This window comes from Cynocephalus volans, chromosome 1 (assembly GCF_027409185.1).
Source record: "Cynocephalus volans isolate mCynVol1 chromosome 1, mCynVol1.pri, whole genome shotgun sequence".
NCBI classification, from domain to species: Eukaryota; Metazoa; Chordata; class Mammalia; order Dermoptera; family Cynocephalidae; genus Cynocephalus; species Cynocephalus volans.
In genome coordinates, this window is record NC_084460.1 from 86,365,713 (window position 1) to 86,390,526 (window position 24,814).

The 24,814-nt window shown below is 42.5% G+C and overlaps 2 protein-coding genes across 7 annotated transcripts in view; both read left to right on the top strand.

Moving 5' to 3' along the window:
• The window catches only part of PPM1L (protein phosphatase, Mg2+/Mn2+ dependent 1L), a 287,755-nt gene that overhangs the window by 90,142 nt on the left and 172,799 nt on the right, over window positions 1–24,814 (top strand). The gene's annotated exons all lie outside the window — the stretch shown is intronic.
• On the top strand, window positions 3,449–4,798 carry LOC134384725 (aurora kinase A). The gene has a single exon (XM_063106431.1). The coding sequence runs from the start codon at window positions 3,452–3,454 to the stop codon at window positions 4,634–4,636; it is 1,185 nt and encodes a 394-aa protein (XP_062962501.1). The 5' UTR covers window positions 3,449–3,451; the 3' UTR covers window positions 4,637–4,798.

Genomic DNA, 24,814 nt, shown 5'->3' on the forward strand with positions numbered 1-24,814 from the left:
TTAGAGGGCCCACGCTCATCCAGCCAGTGTCCAATGTAGATGACAGGACTGTTCCCTTTCATAACACACTTTTGCACAATGGCAAAACTGCCTAATGATGCATTTCTCAGAATGTATCCCTATTGTTAAACGACACATGACTGTAGATTTGAGGTGGTTTACAATAAAAGACTCATAGCAGGGCAAGTATGATAAACTGAAACTAATGTAGTATTACTATTAGGCAAAACATGTAAATCTAAAACTCTGAATCTGGTAGTGTTTTGTATCCTATCATGGTAGCAAAATATTTTTCTTAAGAACTTGTTTGTCAGGCTCTTTTACCTGCCCGTAATCCTGATTACTGGGCCAATTATCAAGCTAGGGCTGGGTCTGGAGCTCACAGACCCCTCAAGCCTGTTCACAGACTGGGTCACAAACCCTTCACATGCCATGCTGGGTCACCAGACCCCTCATCCGCCAGGCTGGGTCACCAGACCCCTCACACACAGGTCTATGATCTAGGTAACCAGCCAAAAGATCCTTGGGCCATGGGTTTGAGAGCATGGTTTCACGCAGCGGACACCCGAGGCAGACGCCAGCCACATCATGGCGCCGCCCATGCTTTCTAACTCCATCCACACACAGCTTGCTCACAAAGAATGCACCGCAGTACCCCCAACTGTACCTAAGGAGAGGGGGCCTGATTAAATTATTCTATTTTCCCAACATTGTTTTTCCTAAAAACAAATCAAATTACTCTGCTTCCCTCTTTCAAGCTCTCTTTTGATTCTCAAAGCCAAAAGTCATGTTTCACATTGTAACATGGGAGCCCCAAATCTGAGAGGGCACTTATGTAATAGTTTACCTATTCCAGAGAAATCTCCTGGAGGTCCAGCAGGTAGAGACATTGGTTTATTAGACTTACGAGAGGTACTGAGGTGGCCGTTGGTCAGAAATCTCATGGAATACATACAACATTTATATAGTTAACAGATTGGAGTAGGGATGTAAATCATTTTCAGGCTTACATGCAGACCCTCACCCAGCTCACATAACTCAGAGTGCATGGGAGATCTGGCTGAGTAGATAAGTTAGTCTATTCACTATTCTCCTGGCACCAGAGTCTTTGTTCATTTACTTAGGGTCCCTGCTCCCTGCAGCCTCCTGTTTGTCTTAAGGGGGATGTGCCCTTCCTTGGGTAACTACCTTGGCTGGGGGTAGTGTCCCAGGTGGGAGTGGGAGCTCTGGTGTGCACAGGGAGGAGGGAATAGAGCTATGTCCAGCATTTACCTACATTCTACCCCTACATATGACTATTCTACCCTCACAGTCTTTGCATTACATTAATCTTGCACATGTCCTCTAGGGTGGAGTAGCAAATTGCACATTGCATCCAAATACCACAAATGCAGTACAATCCACAAGTGCCAAATAACAGCACTCCTACCACTACTACCACTCCTACCGCTATCACCACTCCTATTATGACTTTTTTTCAGGATGAGCCAAGTGATGAAAACCACTCTGAGAAAGGATCACGAGCAATGGCATCAATAGCCTTAATTTTGGTATGCACACTTTTCAGAGCAAGGGAGACATCGTAAGAGAAATCAGGCATATACACATAACACTCTGCCTTAATAATGGCGCAGGCACCCCTTCGGACAGCAGTAAGCATGTCTAGAGCCATCCTGTTTTACAGCTCTACTTTTCTAATTTGGGAGACTTTGTTATTCAACAAATGAATTGCATGAGAACTAGAATTTAGGGCATTGGCAGTGTGGTTGACTAGGGCTTCCACTGCCTTTCCAGTCACAATATTACCTTGTTGCGGAGAAAAAATTGCAAGGGTATAAAACCACTAAGGAGTGTGTCTAACTTGATGCCTTCCAGAAAAGGCTTCCCAATGCTAGGCAAAGGGGGAAGGGTCATGAGCACTCTCCCAGCAATATAGGGCCACTCCCATGTACATCTTCTAGTCCAATTGTATGGGAGGTATGGTCATCCATGTGTTCTACAAGCCCAGAGGGTACCCCAAGGCATGGGATGTACTCCTGCTTGTATGGAGTGATTTTGCCATCCCCACTGCTCAGTATCTGTAAGGGTGGTAGTATTCACACATAGTTCTTTGGGGGTCCATCCCACTTCTTGCATGGTCTGATTGTCTGTCTCATTCAACCTTTCTATGCAGGATGGGGCTGGTGCTTTGAATTGTGTTTGCACTGCAGTCTGCCAGCCCACCCCATTCCACACCAAATACCTTAGGATAGGATGAGTTTGGTTAAGCTGTTCTCTAACTAATGCGAGTATTCCCTTCTTAGTCTCATCACACCCTGTCATGCACTGGGTGAGATTAGTTGTCTTCTGTTTTTTTCCACACTCGTGGCCACATCTGTTCAGTCTGATTTGACGATTGCATCGTGCATGGCAGACGTGACATGGCCAATATTGGGAAATCCAAGCAGACCAGCAGGTGGATTTTTTATGTATTCGAGCCAGGTCCATTGAAGATAGGTGTTCTCCGTGGTCATACCAGGGATGATAAGAAAGATGTTTAACAGGTGCTAAAAGCAGTAAGTTGTGTTTATCAGGTAACGCACAAGTGACAGTTTTATGTTGAGACGTATGGTTACACTAAGGGAGGCTTACCCGGCTTAGCATACCAAGCCCTATCAGGCCCAGGGGCTATTTTATCTATTAGACAGAGAGAAAGGGCGGGACATTAAAACTCCAGAGTGAAATAATAATAGTCCCTTTCTATATAATCTGGTCTGTGGGGTTGTGACATCTCACTGCATTTGACCACTGTCCTACCACTGATAGAAAGACCTCTAACCCCCCTTCTATTCCTTCACCCGTGGGAGACAACAGGGAGCACAAGCATGGTTCAGTTTGAATTTCCCAGGCCAAGGGAGTGTACTCACTCCAGGTAGTATATCCTGAGTGTCTGGCAACAATAAGTTATTTTTGTCTCCCCACTGAGGTCTTGGTGAAGTCTCTAAAGTCTTAATTTGCATTCGTATAGCTGCTGTCCAGGGCTGCATCAATGTGGGGTGGGGCGTCTAGATCTGGGCCTCTCATTAAATATCTGCAGGGCTTCTGCTAACCTCATTGTCCACCCCTGTAGGGTGTGCTGTTCTGTCTTCAAGGCCTCTTTAAGCATTCTGTTGTATATTTTGATGAGGCCTGCTCCAGTTGGATTATAGGGAAGATGAAACTTCCAAGTGATATTATGAGCGTTGGCCCATTGTTGTACCTGTTGTCCAGTAAAATGGGTGCCTTGATCACTCTCAGTGACTTTAGAGATCCCATAGGTGGCCATAAACTGTACCAGTCCTCTGATTGTTGTTCTCTGGGTAGCCCATTTGCTAGGGTAAGCTTGCAGAATACTTGTAGAAGTATCTACACAGGGCTGAGCCGTCGGCAGCCTTCGGCGGTCTTGGATCGGCGTTGGGAGCCGACGGGCATCATGGAGAGATCTAAAGAAAACTGCATTTCAGGGCCTGTTAAGGCTATAATTCCACTTGGTGATGGACCAAAACGTGTTCCAGTGACTCAGCAATTTCCTTCTCAGAACCTATTATCTGCAAGTAGTGGCCAGGCTCAGCGGGTCTTGTGTCCTTCAAACTCCTCCCAGCGTGTTCCTTCGCAAGCACAAAAGCTTGTCTCCGGTCATAAACAGAATCAGAACCAGAAGCAGTTGCAGGCAACCGGCGTACCTCATTCTATCTCCAGGCCACTGAATAACACCAAAAAAAGAGATAATCCTGAAAAGGAACTAGCATCAAAACAGAAAAATGAAGAATCAAAAAAAAGGCAGTGGGCCTTGGAAGATTTTGAAATTGGTCGACCTCTGGGTAAAGGAAAGTTTGGTAATGTTTATTTGGCAAGAGAAAAACAAAGCAAGTTTATACTGGCTCTTAAAGTGTTATTTAAAGCTCAGCTGGAGAAAGCAGGGGTGGAGCATCAGCTCAGAAGAGAAGTAGAAATACAGTCCCACCTTCGGCATCCTAATATTCTCAGACTGTATGGCTATTTCCATGATGCTACCAGAGTTTACTTAATTCTAGAATATGCACCGCTTGGAACAGTCTACAGAGAACTTCAGAAACTTTCCAAGTTTGATGAGCAGAGAACTGCTACTTATATCACAGAATTGGCAAATGCCCTGTCTTACTGTCATTCGAAGAGAGTTATTCATAGAGACATTAAGCCAGAGAACCTCCTTCTCGGATCAGCTGGAGAGCTTAAGATTGCAGATTTTGGGTGGTCGGTACATGCTCCATCCTCCAGGAGAACCACTCTCTGTGGCACCCTGGACTACCTGCCCCCCGAGATGATTGAAGGCCACATGCATGATGAAAAGGTGGATCTGTGGAGCCTTGGAGTTCTGTGCTATGAATTTTTAGTTGGGAAGCCTCCTTTTGAGGCAAACACATACCAAGAGACCTACAAAAGAATATCACGGGTTGAATTTACCTTCCCTGACTTTGTAACAGAGGGAGCCAGGGACCTCGTTTCAAGACTGTTGAAGCATAATTCGAGCCAGAGGCTAACTCTAAGAGAAGTACTTGAACACCCCTGGATCACAGCAAATTCATCAAAAGCATCAAATTGCCAAAAAAGCAAAGAATCCACTAGCATAGAATCTTAGGAATCATGCAGAGGGAGAAATCTTGAGCCAGGGCTGCTGTATAATCTGTCAGGAACACGCTACTGAAATCTGTTTCACTGTTGACTGTCTGCCTTCAATCTAGAGGAAATGTTGTTTTACTCAGCAGGCAGTGCCTTGGCCTCCCTATTCAGAAAGCTCCACTTCAACAGACATGTCACTCTGAGCTCAAAACAGCCATGAGAATTGTGCTGCTTTCACTGGCTCATAAACTGGAGGCAAGGGTGACTGTAGCCACCCCCATAGCACGTGCCTGGTAAGGTGTCCTTGCAGAAGACAAATTTGGAGTCTGGTTATGGAGAAAGTGACCACTTTGCCCTGAGTTGATCAGTTAAAGAGCTGTGCAATAACCTTCCAAGTACCTGAGTGTGTGTGTAACTTATTGGGTGGCCAAGTCTGGTAAAGCTGTTGGAATGAATATGTGATTATTTTAAATGTTAAAATAAAGGCTTTTGTATAGACAAAAAAAAAAGAAGTATCTACACAGGTTAATGCATAATGAGACCCTTCTGATAAGGAGAGTGGCCCTATATAGTCTATTTGCCAATGATTCAAGGGTACGTCTCCCCTATGCACCTGTCCCATCTCTTGGGGAAATTTACATGGATGTCGTTCTGCACAGACAGGACAGTTCTGACAGGCTGTCACAATGTCAGCATACTGGATCAGTAGCCCCCAGGCTTTGGCCACTTCCCATAGTGTCTTTTGTCCAGTGTGGTTCATTTTCTTGTGTAACCATGCAGCCACATCTTCAGCAGGGACTTCTTCCAACCATCTCACACAGGCCAGGGCGTCGGCCTTGTCATTACTCGGGCTGCCAATGGGTTGTGCATAGTCACTGACTTATGTTAACTGATTGCATATATATCTTGCCAATGTCCCAACCCCACAGGGGCTTATTCTTGGTGAACCAGTCCTGTTTTTCCTATTGGAGCAGCCACAATGTGAGACCCTTAAAAACTGCCCAACTGTCAGTACAGATGGTTACCGGGCCTTTCTCTTTGGCTGTCACCATCCATACTGCTTACAGTTCAGCGCATTGGCTGCTTTGCCCGGTGGTGTCACCCATCCAGATGGTATCTGTTGATGGTTGGTATGCGATGGCTTTCCATCAAGGGAGGTGCTTTCAACAGGAGCCATCAGTACACCAAGCCTCCTCTAGCATCAGCGGCACACCTTCCTTAATGGACAAGGGAGTCAATATCTTGGGTTCAGTGGGCACATCGTCTGGGTCCACAGACGAGACAGGTCCCAATAACTGCTGTAGTTCATGGTTCAGGGGACTTGTTGATAACTTACTGCATTCTTGCAAGTAGGTGCACCACATGGTCACCTGTAGTCATCTGAGCATTGGAACGGAGGGGTAGTGTGGAGATGTCATGAGTTCATCCAGCTATTGGCAATGCGGTCCTCACTGCCACAGCTGCTTGTCTGGTGATTGGTTCTATGACTAGCAATAGCATTTATTTGTTGTTCTATGGAGCTATATTGGGCCTCTGCTCCTTTGCATATCTAGGACCAAAACCCCATGGGGAGGAGAGCTTTCCCCTGTTGTTGCCATAACCCCCAAGCATAGTCCTCCTGGGAAATATTTACATCCAATTCACAGGATAGTACTGGGTTTAGAACACCCAATACTTGCATGCCCCCTACTGTTGCTTTTGCAGAACCAAAAGCAGCTTGGCACTTAGAAGTCCAATCTCACTGTGCTCTCTTTTTTACTAGCTTGTATAGGGGCCTCACTATTTGAGCTAAATGAGGAATAAACATTCTCCAGTATCCTAACAATCCCAGAAATTCCTGTAATTGTTCAACAGTAGTCAGCCTAGGGTATGCCTGAATCTTGTCTGTTACTACGGAGGGCATTACTTTTGTCTTACCCAACCAAATAACACTCAAGAATTTGACAGATAATCCAGGTCCCTGGTCCTTGTTTTGGTTTATAGCCCATCTCCTCCTCTGTAGGTGAGCTATAAGAGACGGTGTAGCCTCCTCCAAATCTGCAAGAGAATCAGAGGTTAGCATAATGTCATCAATATAGTAGCCCTCTGATGGAGGTGGTGTCCATTTTTTCAAGTCTTCTGCAGCCATTCTGTGGCAGATGGTAGTGCTATGCAGGTAGCCCATTGACAAAACCATGAATGTCCATTGACGTCCTTCCCACATGAAGGCAAATTGGTCTTGGCTATCTGGATGGATATCAGTACTAAAGAAAGCATTAGCCAAGTCTAACACAGCATGTTATGTCCCCAGTTGAGTCCCTAATTTATCCGTTATATCAGTAATATTGGGTACAGCCACATGTAAAGGAGGAATTACCTTATTTAGTTCCCTGTAGTCCACAGACATTCTCCAGGTACTGTCTGGTTTTTGGATGGGCCACACAGGGGAGTTATATGGACTATGGGCTGGGTGTATTATTTTCACCGTGGCTAATTCTGGTGTAGTTTCCCCAATTTCCTTGTGACCCCCTAGCAACTGATACTGCTTATTTGCCCCCGTTTGCTGGGGTGGTGGCAGTTGCACTGGGGGTGCTGTGCTTTACCTCTCTGTACCTCTTTCACAACCCTACTTTATAGGTGAAACTCCCCAACACTAGTATGCAAACACAAACCATGCAGTATATCAATCCTGAGTATGTATTCCCTGACTGGGGAGATACATACAGCATGTTCCCTGCGGGGGAGATGACCAATTCTTAAAGTTAACTTCACTTTTCTTACTTTAATGGATTGCCCACCATATCCATCTATAGCAGTAATCAGCCCCTCAAATTTTGATGGATTCCCATATATCAATGTACATTCAGATCCTGTATCTATCAAGGCAATCACCTTTGTATGTTCCACGGAGACTGGAATATAGCAAGCTCAACATGGGGCCTCTGGTTGATAGAGACAGCTTGCATTTCCTCTGTCCCTTGGCCCCATCCCTAGGCTTGGAACTAAGGGAACATGAAATCTGTCTCGTCTTCTGCTAGAGGAGCGCTCGGTTCCACTTGGGGTGAGCTAAACAGTCCTCCCATACAGGGCAACTTCATGAATTTCTTCAGCTGTGGTTCCACCTGCACTCCCCCAGAAGGAGTCCATCCCCTTACCGTTTGAATCTCCGGCCATTTTTCTGGCAGGGGCTGGAACCATTCCTCTTTGGGCAGCTATTGCCACAGTTTAAGCAGTGTCACATTCAGCTGCTTGTCTGTTTTTTGTGGCTCGACCTCTGCCTTCGTTAGGTCCACCACAGCTGTTTTCTAGTAACTTTCACTGTTTTTTTCTGATCTCCCTTTTTCCCTCTGTTCCCTTTTGGTGCTGCTTCCTTCACTTTGCAAATCCTTTTCTTTTGTCACATTATTTCAGTTTCCCCTAGATCAGCTATGGCTTGTGCTGCCTTTTGAACTGATTGCCCTACTAGGGGTGACAGAACGGATATGGACATTCCATAGCAGCTACTGGGAGCCAACCATTTAACCCTGTGTTTCATTCCACTAGTAAATTGCGCCAAGTCTGGACCACAGAAGAGGTCTTAGTAAATAGCATGCCTCATACCCAATTCCCTAAGGAATTCTTGCAGCTCCTCCATAGTAGACTACCAAGGGGACACCCCCAGGATGCTCTCTTCATCAGGCCATGGGGCACAGCAGCCTGCCATGATCCAAGTCAACAGGGAGGCATTTTTGTCATATTGCCCTGCTCCATAAATGTGCTGCCAGAGTGAGGGGTGATTGATGACCAATGCCATTTTTGCCAGCTTATCCCCTGACAATAATATGCCATTGGCCCCCTTATCTCACAAACGGAACAGTATCCGGGACTGCTTTCCCTCCCTTTCTGCCAAAATTTAGTAGCCAGTTCTGCCAGCTCCGCTGAGGTGTAAGGGTGGGCGCTTGTATGCATGTATTTTAGTGGAGGAGGTAAATCTTGGATGTTTTGCCCTTCTGGTTTCTCTTGCCTAGTCTTAAGCTTTTTTACTGGTCTAGCCTGAAGATTTCCTGCTTCATCATTGATTACCTTTACTTGGAAATTCTCATTTTCTTTATCTGAGGTATTGGTCTCAGAAGTGGGCTCCTACTTTCTAGGATTCCATTCTGGATCTGTTACTCCCGTGCAGATCTTAGCCCGTGGCAGCCACTTTCCTTTTATTTTCCTAAAATGATGTGCCAAATTGTGCAGCTGGTCAGTGGCTCGGTCCAACTGATGCACTATAATATCCTTGCAATCAGCCTGAGTTAAACAAGCCTCTTTTTCTAACCTTAGGTCTTCCTTTAGCCTTTGTTCTTGATTTCATGATTCAATTTCCTTTTCGGTTGCTAACCTGAGCCCCACAGAGGAGATGCCATGCTACTGGGGCAGCAATAGCCTTGTATTTCTTTTTCCTTATAATACTTCCTCTTCCCTCGATTGCTTTCAGTACTTCCAGCAGTCCAGCTGGCATTTTGGGGGCGTTCCCATACTCATGCGGTGGTCCTCAGCTATGTACCAAGCTGGTGATATTGGGCCACATTGAGCCAGTGGCCCACCCAGGTATTTCCCCTTGCGATATTCCTCCCATCTCCTCCTGTGGCCACTGCAATGGAATAGCCTGCCACCTACGCCAGTTGTAATGAGGTAGCCCCAAATCTGAGAGGGCACTTGCGTAGTGTTTACCTATTCCAAAGAAATCACCCAGAGGTCCAGCAGTTAGAGACATTGGTTTATTTGACTTACAAGAGGTACCGAGGTCGCTGTCAGAAACCTGCCACCGCGGAGTACATACAACAGTTATATGGTTAACAGATCAGGGTAGGGGTGTAAATCATTTTTAGGCTTACATGCAGACCCTCACCCAGCTCACATAACTCAGAGTGTGTGGGAGATGTTACTAAGTGGACAGGTTAATCTACTCACTGTTCTTCTGGCGCCAGAGTGTTCATTTACTTAGGATCCTTGCTCCCTCCAGCCTCCTGTTTGTCTTAAGAGGGATGTGTCTTTCCTTGGGTAACTACCTTGGCCCAGGGGTAGTCTCCTAGGGGGAGTGGGAGCTCTGATATGCACGGGGAGGAGGGAATAGGGCTATGTCCAGCATTTACCTTACACACGTTCATGTATGAGACTCATTGAAGGTCTCATATATTAAACTGGTGGATGGGTAGGGGTGTATTGTGGAGTAAACACGGTGCATTTTCTTGTAGCAGCAATTTTACCAAAAAATTTTAGAGAAAAATCAATATTTTATATTAATTTGAAAACGTTGCTTAATATAAAAAATATATAGTGTGGAATGCAGAATTTGCATGAACTACAACATAAGACTTCAAATAAATGTTGTGCTTGATCTCAAGTGACAAGTGTGATGTCAGGAACTCTTCCACTCTTTCTAGTACTCATTCTCTGTTTCCTAGTAGTGCTTCTGCCTTGGAATTAACTGTGAAGTTTTGGCATAACCAAACCAAGCAAACACTCATAAAAAGAAAAAGAAAAGAAACTCACAAACAAAACACCCAACAACCTCCCAAACCCCACTTCCAAATCCTTAGATTGGAATAAAATCCCTTTACAATATGCTAAACTTCTCAAAGATCTGGGCCAATATGGACCCTTTCCAAATTCTTTTTGTCTGGAATGGCTCCCCTCCCCAACTTGCCCCAGGCCATCAGATCCCCCCCCTCCTTCCTCCAGTCCTAGCTCATGTGAAATTTCTGTACAGGTGTCCCCAACTGCTGTGCTCCCTAGGTACTTTTTTCCTGCTTCTTTTGCTGTAATTACCACAGTGTATTATTATGTAATGGAGGACAGTCTGATTAAGTAGAGGGAGAGGCAGTAGTGGATATATATTCCTTGATAACTGCAGATTTCTCAAAAGCAGGACTGATCTTTTATTCATATTTATATCTATGGTGTTTCATATTATCACTGACACAGGATAGATATTTAATAATTGTTTTCTTGAATTAATGAATGAATTCTGAACGACAGTAATTTGTGGAGTATAGCAGCATAGGTAATTCTGTTTATTTGGGCTTGGTGGATTTTTTTTTTTTTTTTTGGTATTTCAGGATAAACAACCCCCTCCCCCCAAAAAACAAACAAACAAACAAAAAAGATATTTCAGGATAAATGGAACTTTTTGTACTTCTTATTACCTCTTCAGTGCCCTGCAGAAAGGCTTCTAGTACCCATCAGAGTACTGAAATTGCTTTTGCTGGGTCAACAATGGATCCATTTTGCAAATCAAGTGGACCTTTTATCCCCTTGCTGTTTTTCTGGAGCTTTCTGCTGCATTTGACACTGTTATAACTTCTCCGTTTTTGAAGCTCTTTTCTCTTTTAGTTCTGGAACAGTGTACTCTCCCACATCTCCTCATGTCAACCATCACATCTCCACAAGCTTTTCTTCCTCTCAGAATATCTTAAGTGTTTGTTGGTGTCCCCAAGTTCTGTCTTCGGCTCCTACCCTTTTCTACACTGTGCTGGGGCATCTCAGCCACTCTCCCTGTATCTTTTCTCTGATAATAATCTCCAGACCGGGGTCCTTAGTTCAGTCTTTTGGTGTGAGCATCCTTCTTGTCTTTATAACTGCCTCCTTGGCATGGCTCTAGAATAGTCCAAAGCTTGACAAACTTTACATTTGTCATGTAAACTTTACATGTTTTACATATTTAGCATTTTCTTCCCTGCTAAACTGATATTTCTATATTCTCTCTCTTTCATTTGGTGAAACCACACCATCTACTTAATTACTGAAGCTAGAAATCTGGCAGTCCCCTAGAAACCTTCTTCCTTACTTTCTCTTTCAAATTAACCATGAATACCTCTCAATTTTTTCCCCCAGGTATTTTGCAAATTAATTTTATTCTAGTGGTTTCATAGTTTTGGGTCTTAAGTTTAGATCTTTAATCCTTCTCTCTCCAGTTCTGCTGCAGGGTGGAGAATGCATCTGGGGAGTGGAGAAATTGACACTGTCCAGCCCAGTGACCTCATTTTGAACCTCAACATAGTAATTCAGGACATATCAGTTATACGGGCTGTAAAGCTACACGACTACACCAGTTGTCGGACATTTTTACCTGCCTGTAATCCTGCCGACTGGGCCAACTATAGAGCTAGGGCTGGGTCTGGTGCTCACAGACCTCTTGAGCCCATTGTCCAGACTTGGTCACAAACCCTTCACATGCCAGGCTGGGTCCCCAGACCCCTCAAACGTAGATCTATGAGCTAGGTAACTGGCAAACATGTCCTTGGAAGCTGTAGATTTCAGAGCATGGCTGTGCAGAGCAGTTGCCTGAGGCAGATGCTACCCAGATTGTGACACTGCCCATGCACACTAACTCCACCCACCTACCCACACACACACACAACCTGCTTACAAAGAATGCACCACACCACCTGCCCCCACCCTCCCAACCTGCCCCAAGGCAAAGGAGCCTGACCAAACTATTCTATTTTCCCAACATGGGCATACATCGAGCATTAAATATCTGTGTTTTCTGGTCCTGACATGTCCAGGACCACTCTATATTTTTCTAGACTATGCATACAGTTTCTTGATTTGTGCCTCATAGTTTCCCTGCTGGCCTGGACTGCTCTAGACCTAGAAAGAGTTGGGTCTTTTCCAGAGCCATATTATGGAATGTTATCCAGATCTTTTCTCATATTCAGCGTACCCTGCACCCAAGTGGCAGGCTCTATGTCTCTGGTATGTCTAGGATACCTGTTCTTTTTCTTGTCCCAGAACTTGGGCTGGAATCAGGAGCTGATTAGAAAAAAAACCATCTGTTTCTTCACATTCACTACTACTTCACTTCTGGTCACCCAAATATGTGGTTGTTTTCCCCACACCAACTAATTCTCAATTCTGACATCTACGTTGAGATAGCATCAGATACCACAGGTTGAAGGCTCAGTCCCACAACCCCTACTTCAGACACGAATCACAAGTCCAGGTTGTCCTATGCCTCTGACTGACTGGCTATAAATCAGAGGTTCCCATGGCTGCCTTGGCTGGTTTGATCATTTGCTAGAATGGTTCACAGAACTCAGGGAAACACTTTACTTATGTTTATCTGTCAGTTATAAAGAATACAACTAAGGAAGAGCCAAATGGAAGACCTTCATAGGGCAAGGTGTGGGGGGATCTTCCATGCCCTCTCTAGGCATGCCACCTTCCCAGAATCTCCATGTGTTCACCAACATAGATGTACTCCAAACCCTGTCCTTTTATGTTTTTATGGAGGTTTCATTACATATGCATGATTGATTAAATCATTGGCCATCAGTGATTAAGTCAACCTCCAGCCCCCCCCCCCCCACTTTGGGGGATAGGACTGAAAATCCCAAACCTCTAATAAATGTGGTTGGTTCCCCTGCAACCAGCCCCAACCTGAGGCTATTCAGGAGCTCCCAGCCCTCAGTCGTCTTATTAACATACAAAAAGAAACATTACTTTGGAGATTCCAAGGCTTTTAGAAGCTATGTGCCAGAAAACTGGGGCAGAAATCAAATATATATTTCTTATTATGTCATAGGGACAGTTACCATTTTTTTCTGGGCTGGGCAGGAAACAGATCTGCTTAGCTGGCTCTCAAATTGTGGCTCTATGTTATGACTCCACTGCTTTCACGGGAAGAGGGAGCTTCACTTTAAGGAGGTTGCTTTTTTGTTATAATTTTTGTTCTCCCTCTTTCCTTTCCCATACTCGTCCTAGAGTAATTTTCCCCACTATCATTCCTGCAAGGGTTTCTATGTTTCTTCAGTCCTCCAGTGCTCATCCCTCTCTAAAAGACATCCTTGGAAAAAATTGTCATGTTAAGCATTTATTTTTAGTCTCTTCCTCCTGTTGGGAAAATAGAATAGTTTGGTCAGGGCCCTTGCCTCAGGTCCCGTTGGGTGTGGTTTAGCACATCCATTGTAAGCAAATTGTGTGTGTGTGTGTGTGTGTGTGTGTGTGTGTGTGTGTGTGTGTGTGTGTGTGTGTGTGTGTGTGTGTGTGTGTGTGTGTGTGTGTGTGTGTGTGTGTGTGGAGTTAGTGCGCATGCGTGCCAATGTATCTTTTTAGTTTTGTTGCTATTCTTGTGTGTGAGAGAGAGAGAAAGAAGAGTTTCAGTGAAGCAGGCTGGCGGGCATCTGCCCTGTGCAGCCATGCTTTCCAACCTATGGCTCCAAGGACCTTTTGGCCTGTTACCTAGCTCATACTTGGTGTATGAAGGGTTTGTGACTCATTCTGTGAATGGGCTTGAGGGGTCTGTGGTCTCCAGACCCAGCCTTAGCTCAACAATCGGCCCAGTCAGTGCAGGATTACCAGGAGGTAAAAGAGCCTGACAGCTGGTGTGGTCGCCTAGCTTTACAATTCGTGTCATGGACAGGATTAAGAATGCTACAACTGGGGATGTCAACAAGATTCCAGACATTAGCCGTAGCCATGCACTCCTGCCACAAAGGATTTGAAATACTATATTGCTGTAAGGCCTTGTAGATGTTAAATTTAAGTTATTATAGGCAGGATTTTTTTTTAACAGAAGAGTGGGGTGATAGGATCTCGTTGTTTGGAAAACCAGAAGGGTAGCTTCTGTCATAAGAGCTGATTAAAAATTAAAGGTAGTAACCTGCTTCCGATTTATCTGTATTTACTTAAGTAGATGTATTTTTGATTGTCATCTAGAGTTAAAAGGCGTCAATGCAGTGCTTCTGTTCTTTTCCTCGAAAAGTTGAGGGTTGTGTCCAAACCTGAGACCAGAATATGGTGAAAATAGGTAATTTAAATGCCTGATTTTTTTTTTTTTAGAAGTAAATTACCTCTGCTAGTAGATTCCATGGCTGCTTGGCAGGGATAATTTGCTCAGTACAGTGCTTTCCAAGTTGAGGTAAATTATTCCTTTTAGGAAGTTAGGTATTCCTGGAGGAAGTAAACACTTCATCTTTAAGAAGACTAGCTTATTAAAATATTGAGAGCATTTGTTAAACATTTAACCATGAAGCTTTGATGTGGGAAGAAAAGAGATAAATTTTAGAGAACAGGACTTTTTACAAGGAGAATGTCTTGGAGAAAGTGCTTAGTAGGTACATTAGTTAGCTACAGGGAAAGATCCAATACTGTACTTGGGGAATGAAGAGAGGCAAGCGAGGAAATGGGAAGGAATGAAAAAGGTGGGAAGCTACCCAAGATCCCTCTGTCCTTATCCCTTACAGTGAGCCTTGCTCTGAGCCAAGACCTTCCATTGTCTTTCAAATACAAGTCCTGGTTTTACTCTTCAGAGAGAATGAGTTCATTGTTGTTTTTGACATCTTGTCAATTTTTTCCCCTTAAGGGATAGATAATTAGAACTCTGATGAATAAAAGGTCCTACATTCTGTTTTATAGATAATCATTTTCTGAACCATCAAGTGTAATTCAGCTTCAATCTTCAGGGCAAATGAAGATTAGTTAGGATTTATTAAGCTCTGTGAATTTAATCTTCGTGACAAGTGTTTTATAAAGGAGGATGCTGGCTATTATCCCTCCTCAGAAGGAAATTGTTGATAAGAAACTATTTTGAGAAGTAAGATTTATGACAACAGCAGAAGCTAGAGAAGCTGGGGCAGCCAAGCATCCAGGACAGTCAGGGCAACTGGGACAAAGGAGTTTTTCTTGTGCAGTCTTCTTTCTTACTTAGAAAAAGTCACATTTTGGTATAGCCGCACCCTAAAAGCAATTAAGGAAAATATTTATTTATTAAAACCAATACCCTTTTAATGAAATATGTTAATCCCTGACAGAGATAGTTCAATGCAAAGGGATAGCAGTGAGAGAGAGCCCATTCTTGTCTCATTATTATTCTCTTCAAATAAAATCCTAACATTTGAATAATCTATTGATTCAGGACAGAATGGGTTGGTAATTTTGTCTTGACCTCATTCATCCAAAGAAGCATATAACCCACATGCAAAAGGTAAGACCGGTACTTATGCTCCACAAACCAATGCTGTTTAAGTAGGTGAAGTTTACCCAACACCCTGGCTAGAAGGGTCCCAACTTTTCAGTGACTATGCAGTTAGCAACTATGTTTTTAATATTGTGCTTTTCTAGTTGTATTCTGTGGGCAATTGGTCATCTCTGAAGGTATTTCAGATGGTTTACTGTAGAATTTATGTTTATAATACATCATTATAATTTATTCCCTTTGGGGTTCACCAAAAAGTATCCTTTCTCCAATTAACTGAAAACAGATATTCTTTACTTTCCTGTGTCTGCTATTACAGATTATCATAAACTTGGTGGCTTAAAACAATAGAAATTTATTCTGTCACAGTTCTGGAGGCTAAATGTCTGAAACCAATGTTGGCAGGGCCACACTCTACCAAAGCTCTAGGGAAACGTTTCTTGCCTCTTCCATCTCCTGGTGGCTCTTGACATTCCTTGGCTTGTGACTGCATGACTCCAATCTTTGCCTTTATGGTCACATTGCCTCCTCCTGTTTTGTCTGAAAACTCCCTCTGATTGCATATAGGGTCCATCTGGATAACCCAGAATAAACTCCTCAAGATCTCTAATCACATTCCCCCCGCCCCGCCCCTGTATAAGGTAGTATTCACAGATTTGGGGATTAGGACATGGACATATCTTTTGGGGGGCTACTGTTCAACCTCCTCAAGTACTTTATCCTTTTTTATTGGTCCTTGAGACTTAGAATGTCCAATCTACCTATTCTACCTGCATTAAGAATATATCATCATAATCTTTCCAAAATCCCAAAGAGATATAGATAGAGTTGAAAGTGTAAGCTTTTGCATTCCCAGTAATCAATCTAAATTTAATTATTCATGCTATGGACTACACCAGTCAAATAAAAAATTGAAAATCTGAAAGTGAAGATAATTTTAGTGTCATTTAGAGTTGAACTTGATCAACTATAGAAGTATTAAAATGTTAAAATCATAAAAATATTAAAAATCATTTTTACCATCATTTAAACACCTGGAAAGCATTAAGTGATAAGGGGTACATTTGGGTTATACTGAATGGGTGTTAAAATAATTGAAAATCATTGAAATAATTGAAAATAATTTATTTAGGGTTGAAATTACATTAGTATTAATTATTTAATCCATAAGATGCGTACATTATTATGTGCAAGTTAGCAGGAGTATTTTGATACAGAGTATTTATGAAACTAAAAGATAGTTTGCACTGGATATGTTTCCAGTTTAGTTCATTTTTGCAGATGCCAACAAAATGTTTCTTTTTTTCATAGTATGCAGAAAAAAGAGAAAGGTAATGTTAAAGTTTAATTACTCTTTCTCTGCCTATAACTGGACTTTCCCTGTACAAATGGGTATTTATGTTATAATCACAAATCAGTTGCTGATAGTCTTGTCAAGTTAGTGTGTACCCAGTTACTAAGGTTTACTAGACTTTCAGGTGTTCTTGGCATGCTAGGAGGTGGTGCCAGTTTTATTTTGAGAGATCTTTCTTTCTGACCTTTGAAATGTCTTTTGCGTGTAAATCACTGAAGTGTCTTGACCCTATTATGTATTTCAATTGGTTTAAAAATGAAGACTGGACCCTGGGGAAAGGTTACCCTTGTTGCCCATTATTGGGAAAATAGAATAGTTTGGTCAGGGCTCTTGCCTCGGGTCTGTTTGGGTGTGGTTCAGCATCCTTTGTAAAAGTAAATTATGTGTGTGTGGAGTTAGCGAGCATGTGCGCCAGTATATCTTTATAGTTTTGTTGCTAGGCTAGTCTTGTGTTCTTCAGAGAGAGAGAGAGAGAGAAGACAGAGGGAGAAGGGGAGAGAGAGAGTGAGAGAGAGAGAGAGAGAGAGAGAGAGAGAGAGAGAGACTGTGTTTGTGAAGCAGGCAGGCGGGCATCGGCCTTGGGCGTCTGCCCTGTGAGGCCATGCTTTCCAACCTATGGCTCCAAGGACCTTTTGGCCCACTACCTAGCTCATAGACCTGTGTGAAGAGGTCTGGTGACCCAGCCTGGAGTGTGAGGGGTCTGGGGACCCAGCCTGGCATGTGAAGGGTTTGTGGCCCAGTCTGTGAATGGGCTTGAGGGGTCTGTGGGCTCCAGACCCAGCCTTAGCTCAACAGTCGGACCAGTCAGTGCAGGATTACCAGCAGGTAAGAGTACCACAACTGGTGTAGTCCTGGTTGAATAGCTTTACAGTTGGCATCACGAACAGGATTAAGAGCTAGGCTATTGGTGCTGTGAGGATTCCAGGCCTTAGCCTAGCCAGACACCCATTTTTACTTGAAATTCAGGGAACTCATTTTGAAGGAAACAGAGACAGTTGGAATATCCTTAGACTCTTGAGTGGGTGATGTTTTCCTAGTCCGTCTGTAAAGAGGTATGGTGGTGGAATGTAAAAGGTAAGGTGTCTTTAGGATATACCTGTCGGTACCACAAAGGGCGTGTGTAAGGAAAAGCAAAAGATAAGGGCGGAAGATTTCATTGAATCCTAATCATGGAAAGCTTTGAATACCAGGCTTAGAAGTCTGGGTTTTCTTTTCTCTGATCCTCTCTGTCTCATTTAATCTCTTTCTCCCTGTTTATTTTGTCATAGATGGGAATGGATTTACTTAGATATTTTTGTAATTGATTGTTCAATAGTGTTTTCTTCTCTATAGTTTTAAAAAAATTTCTGAAACTCCTTTCCATAAATATATTTTGATGTTGGATTCTAAATTTCTTATTGTTTGACCAAAAGCAACAAACAAAAAATCTGGTTTTGAATTTTACATTTCTATCACTTTAAAAGAAAGAGATTAATATTCCTATTACACTTCTTTTTAAAAAATGCTTTTTGTTTCCAGGCAAAATATGGAAATTTTGTTTCCAAAAGGTTGTGGTTTCTTCTTTCTAATTACATTCTTTAAAATTTGGACTGTTTGGGCTCTGAAAATTGTACCACCATAACTCTTAAATGTACTTTTCATAAAACTCAACACTTTTTATTTTTAGCTCCAACAAAACTAAGACTTAAAACATTATTTTATAAAAACTATAGGTTTAGAATCAAGAAAACAGAATTCCTGCTTTGATATACGACTAAAATTGTTTTGGTTGGGTTTCTGGTTGGATTATCCAGGTCAGACTCTCTGACTAAGAGGTGTAATTAAGATGGCTACCTTAAAATATAATGCGAAAAAGTCATCTCTCAACTTTTTGTCTTGCAACTGGGACGAATGGTTTACTGAACATAATGTATAACAGTCCTTTTTGTGTATGTGGACTCCATTCATTTTCTACTGTTTATTCATTCTTTCATATTGAGTAGCTATTTTATACCATCTTGTGAATACAGAAATGTAAGGCATGATCCTTGCCCTTAAAGAGGTCAAAGGCTCATGGGAAAGGCAGGTATATAAACAAATAATTACACCCTAAATAATAAATGCTATTATAGTGGTAAGACAAAGTCTTTCTTGTGGCTTAAATTCCCTAGGCCACATTCCCCAACTGATTGTTTTCTTCTGTGGATTTTTCTCCTTGTCGCTCAATATCTTTTTCAAATACACACATATACATATTTCTTGCTTATTCTTTTTTGCTTCCAGTTTTCTCTGTTTTGGGTGTGAAAGTCTTTTGCAGTAACTTCTTCCTTTCCTAACTCTTTTGGTAGCCCTCTTCAATATTCTAGCTTTGCCTTTAAATATTAAGAGAAAAATAATGTGTCTCATTATTTGTGAAACATTTAGGGTGTCTCAGTTGTTGATATTTAAAATGGCAGAGTCTACTGTTCTAAAAGTAAAATTATTCATACTATATAATGTGGGATATTTATAGAATCAGGTGTGTGTATATGTCTGTATATTTATACATATGCAGTAAGTAAAACAATGCCTCCATTTTAGGACAAATAATTTTCAAAACAGCTTCAAGTGTAATGAATTGCTGTAGAGTCTTATCTCCTTATTTTTATCTTTGTTTTTGTAAGGAAAGGGAATATATTACCCTCAAAAAGTGGGAGAAATTTCTCTCTTTACTTATTAGTTATATTTTGAATAAAAAATATAAGGCTTAAGAGAGTATTTATTAAACAATGAAGCACAAGTAAGTAAATTGTTTATGTAGGTAGTACTAATTTATCTGTTTAATTCTGAATGAATTACTGAATGCTTGAGATACAGTCCTAACTCTCTGACCTTGGGCACTTCAGTTTCCTCATTTGTAATAAGGAGTTGGTATGGCAGACATTTGTTTTGTCTGCTCAACTTCCATTTTTCCCTATTCTTGGTGGAGTTACCACTTTCCTATTTTTGGTTCTCATTATTCTTAGTCCAATCCAGTACAGTCCCTTTTATCCAATGGTGTGCACGTGATCCAGCCCAAGTCAGTGAATCTTCTCTGGCTAGTGGGGTTAGTTAGGGAGGGCAGGCAACCCAGGCTGGGTGGATCAGAAGTCAACATCTGGGACTATTAAGGAGAAGTTTATTACTTTCTAATAATTAAAGTTCCTAAGTAAATAGAATGGAAAGCTGGAATTGTAGGGAATCTCCACATGGAGATAACTAGAGACAGAGGCTAGACAGAGGAAAGCAGACCCAGTATATGCAAGGATCTGACACTGCTTTTTCAGGTATTTGACCAGTAAAGCCTTTTTGGATTATTGTTGTTTTCTTATGCCAGTTTGAGTTGTTCTTTCTTATGTCACATGTAAGTGATAGGGTCCAGACTAATTTAGTTGGGTTAGTTAACCTCTAAGGCCTTTCCAGTTTCCACAAACTGATTTTCTGCCTTCCATTGTCACATACAGGTTAGATTACTTTGATTGAATAAGATTAGAGAAATAAAAATGGGATATTCTCAAGAGGAGTAGCTTCTCCATTTGCGAAATATCAGGGGAAAGGTCGAGAGTAGTTGTTCTACATTTTGATCTAATTTATGTTTGTTTTATAGCATAGTTCACCTTCTATGATTTTTGCCCACCATTGGTCTAGATGTATTCATTCCTACTAGGGCCTGTAAAATAAAACAAATGAAAACAAAAAGCAAAACATTGCTTGATATTAGAAATGATAAGCAAAAATTATCCCTTTCTGAATCACAAACACAAATGAACTCTTTCTGAGCTACCATCACCCCAGGTTAATATGTGTATTTTGCAATGATGACTTTTTAAGAATACTACATGAAAATAGAGAAAAAGAAAACACCTGAGGGATGACTGATAAAACTGTAACTTATTTGTAAGAGGATTCATGAGGTAGTGAAGTGCAATGGGAAGAACATGGGTGCACAAGCCCCAGGAGAGAGTCCTGGCTCCACCCCTCCTTTAACTGTAACCTTGATCAAGTCATGTAAACAGCCCTTATCTTTCAAATGGTTGGGTTGTTGTGAGGATGATCTGATATAATGTGTACAAAAGCAGTTTACATATAAAACCTGATGAAGGGCTAAAATTACTTAGCAATGAATGAGCCTAGCTTATTCAGTGAGTATCATTGATGAATTTATAGCACAAGCAACAGATTGGGAAATATTGGGAGATAAAATTGCACATGTAGATAGTTTCAGATTTTGAAATCTGAACTGAGGACTTTAAACTTTTGCTTAAAAATAAAGAAGTGAGTGTTAGTCACCTCTTCCAGGTGCCTTCCTCCAAATCATTAAAAAAAGTTTTTTTTTCTTTTCATTCCCATAGCCAGTACAAATCCCTGACTCACATTGTGGATGCCAGTCTATTTCTCATCCAACATCCTGTTGCCATATTTACCTTCTGTATTAGTCTGTTTTGTGTTGCTATAACAGAATACCTGAAACTGGGTAATTTACAAAGAACAGAGGTTTATTTGCTTACTATTCTGGGACAGCTGCATCTGGCATGGGCCTCAGGCTGCTTCTACTCATGGTGGAAAGTGGCAGACAGCTGGCGGGTAAAAGCAGATCACATGGTGAGAGGAAGCAAGAGAGAGAGAGAGGAGGTGTGAGGGTCTTTTAAACAACCAGCTCTCCTGAGAACTAACAGAGTGAGAACTCACTCAGGACCTTCACCCCCCAGGGAGAGCATTAATCCATTCATGAGGGATCCACCCCCATGACTCAAACAGCTTCTAACACTGTCACACTGGGGATCAGATTTCCACATGAGTTTTGGGGAGACAACACATCCAAACTCTATCATTCTGTCCCCAGATCCCTAAAACTCATGTCCCTCTCACATACAAAATACAATCATTCCATCCCAACAGTCCCAAAAGTCTCAGCTTGTTCCAGCACCAACTTAAAAGTCCAAAATCCAAAGTCTCATCTGAGACCAAAGGCAACACTCCTTCCAGCTGTGAACCTGTAAAAATCAAAACCAAATTTATCTACTGCCAAGATACAATGGTGGAACAGACATTGGGTATAAATTCCCATTCCAAAAGGGAGGAATAGGCCAGAAAAAAGGAGAAACAGTCCAAAAAAGGAGAAACAGCCCCAAACAAGTCCAAAACCCAGCAGGGCAGACATTATATCTTAAAGGTCCAAAATAATCTTCTTTGACTCCAAGTCTTGCATCCTGGGCACAATGGGGTATCTGGGTCCCCAAAGCCTTGGGCAGCCTTGTTGCCACTGCTCTGCCAGGTGCAGCCCACTGGGAAGACTGGTGCCTATGACTTTTCCAGGCCAGCGTTGTACATTTCTAGTGGCCCTACAGTTCTGAGGTCCTGGTGGCAGTCCCACTGCCTTGGCTCTTCTAGACATTTCCCTGGTGGGGGCTCTCTTTCTTGAGAGCAACCCCACTTTTCTGCTCAGCATTGCTCTAGTAGATGGCCTCTGTGGCAGCTCCACCCCTGCTGCAGGTCTATGCCTGGGCCCACAGACTTTTCCATACATCATCTGAAATCTGGGTGGAGGCAGCCACGCCCCCACTCCTCTGATGTCCTGTCAGCCTACAGACTTAACACTATGTGGATGCCACCTAGGCTTCAGACTTCTACTCTCCAGTGCTGCTGCATGAACCACACTTGGGTCTGCTTGAGGCAGGGCTGCTCCAGCCAGAGCAGCTGGGATGCTGGGAGCTGGTTCCCAAGGGCAGCTGTGCCACAGGTCTGACCTCCAGGACAACTCAGTCCTTCTAGGCCTCAGGGCCTGTGATGGGAGGGGCACCCTTCCAGACTTCTGAAAAGCCTTCAGGGCTTTTTTCCTATTGTCTTGGCTGTTAGCATCTGGCTTCCTCACGGCCAAGCTAGGGCAAGCTACTGTCATTAGTAACCAGTTTATCTGCTTCACTCTTGCATTTTTCTTCTGCCACATGGCCAGGCTGCAATTTTCCAAATCTTCCTGCTCTGCTTCCCTTTTAAATTCTGGCTTTACATCGTGCCTTTTCTGCCATAACTCAGCATAGGCTATTAAAAGTAACCATGCAGCTTCCTTAATGCTTTGCTGCTTGGAAATTTCTTCCACCAGACATTCTGGTTCACAGCTCTTAAGTCCCACTTTCCACAACGTCCAAGGGCATGGACACAATGCAGCCAAGTTCCTTGGTATGGTGTAGCAAGGGTAATCTTTTGTCCGATTCCCAATAAGTTCCTCATTTCTATCTGAGACCTCATCATCAGCATGGTCTTTACTGTCCACGTTTCTATCAGCATTCTGGTCACAATGATTTAACCATTTAATTCTAAAACATTCCAAACATTCTCTCATCTTTTTGTCTTCTAAGTCCTCCAAACTCCTCCAGCCTTTGCCTATTACCCATTTTCAAAGCTGCTCCCACATTTTCAGGTATCTGTATAGCAACACCCTACTCCTCAGTAGCAATTTTCTGTATTAGTCCATTTTGTGTTGCTGTAACAGAATACCTGAAACTGGGTAATTTGTAAAGAACAGAGGTTTATTTGGCTTACGATTCTGGGACAGCTGCATCTGTCATGGGCCTCAGGCTGCTGCTTCTCATAGTAGAAAGTGGCAGGCAAGCCGGTGGGTACAAGCAGATCACATGACAAGAGGAAGCAAGAGAGAGAGACAGGAGGTGCCAGGGTCTTTTAAACAACCAGCTCTCATGGGAACTTATAGAGGGAGATCTCACTCAGACCCTCATCCCCCAGGGAGAGCATTAATCCATTCATGGGGTGTCTGCCCCCATGACTCAAACAGCTTCCAACACTGTCACATTGGGGATCAGATTTCCATGTGAGGTTTGGGGGGACAGCACATCCAAACTCTATCACCTTCCTAAAAATAATATACCCTAATTACGTGAAGAAGGCAGCTGGATATGGTGACTGATAGAATATAGAGAATGAAAAGATAAGGATGAATAAAAATATATCTGAGAGACAAGGACAATGGTGGTATTATTAACAGAAGGAGGCCGACTAGTAAGGGGCCCATGAAGAGGCGATAAGACACCCAACTGGAATCACTGCACAGGAAGTTGCAGATTTAGGAATAGCACTTAGATAGTAGACTCCCTGTACAGATTTGGAAGTTATTTAGTCATTGAACTTTGTATCTCAATAGTTCCTTAGTCAGTTTGGGCTGCTATAACAAAAGACTGCTAAGCTTAAATAATAGACATTTATGTCTCACAGTTTTGGAGACTGGGAAGTCCAAGATGAAGGTACTGCAGATCCTGTGTCAGGTGAGAGCCCTTTTCCTGATTTGCAGATGGCTACCTTCTTGTATTCACACATGGCAGAGAAATAGATCACTTTCTCCTTAGTGCCTTTTTAAAAAAGAGCACTAATCCCATTCATGAGGGTTCCAATTTCATGACCTAATTACCTCCCAAAGGGCCCACCTCCAAATATCATCACATTAGGGGTTGGGCTTCGACATATGAATTTTGGGGGCACACCAGCATTTGGTTCATAACAGGTCCTTAAGACATAATTTGGCTTTGATTTTTCCAGATAAGAGGTTCAAAGTAGAAAGAAGTTTTTCAGATAAGAGGTTGAAAGATTCAAAGTGGAAGGTTACATAGAATATTGCTAATAGCATAGTTAGGAATAGAATCTTTATTTGGTGACTCCAAGACCAGTGCCCTTTCTTCTCTATCATACATCTCCCCTGTGGCAGCAACCCAAAGATTACAATGGAAGCTGTAATGATAGAGTAAGGATTATAATGAGGACCAACTCTGTGCTAGACAGAATATAATGTAATTTTCTACTGTTGGCTGGACATAACTCTGAAGATACTGATAGCTTTGGTATGAAAAAACCAAGATGTGAGACCATTCAGATAGGGTGGATGACAATAGGGAAAAGTCAAGTGACTATTAGAA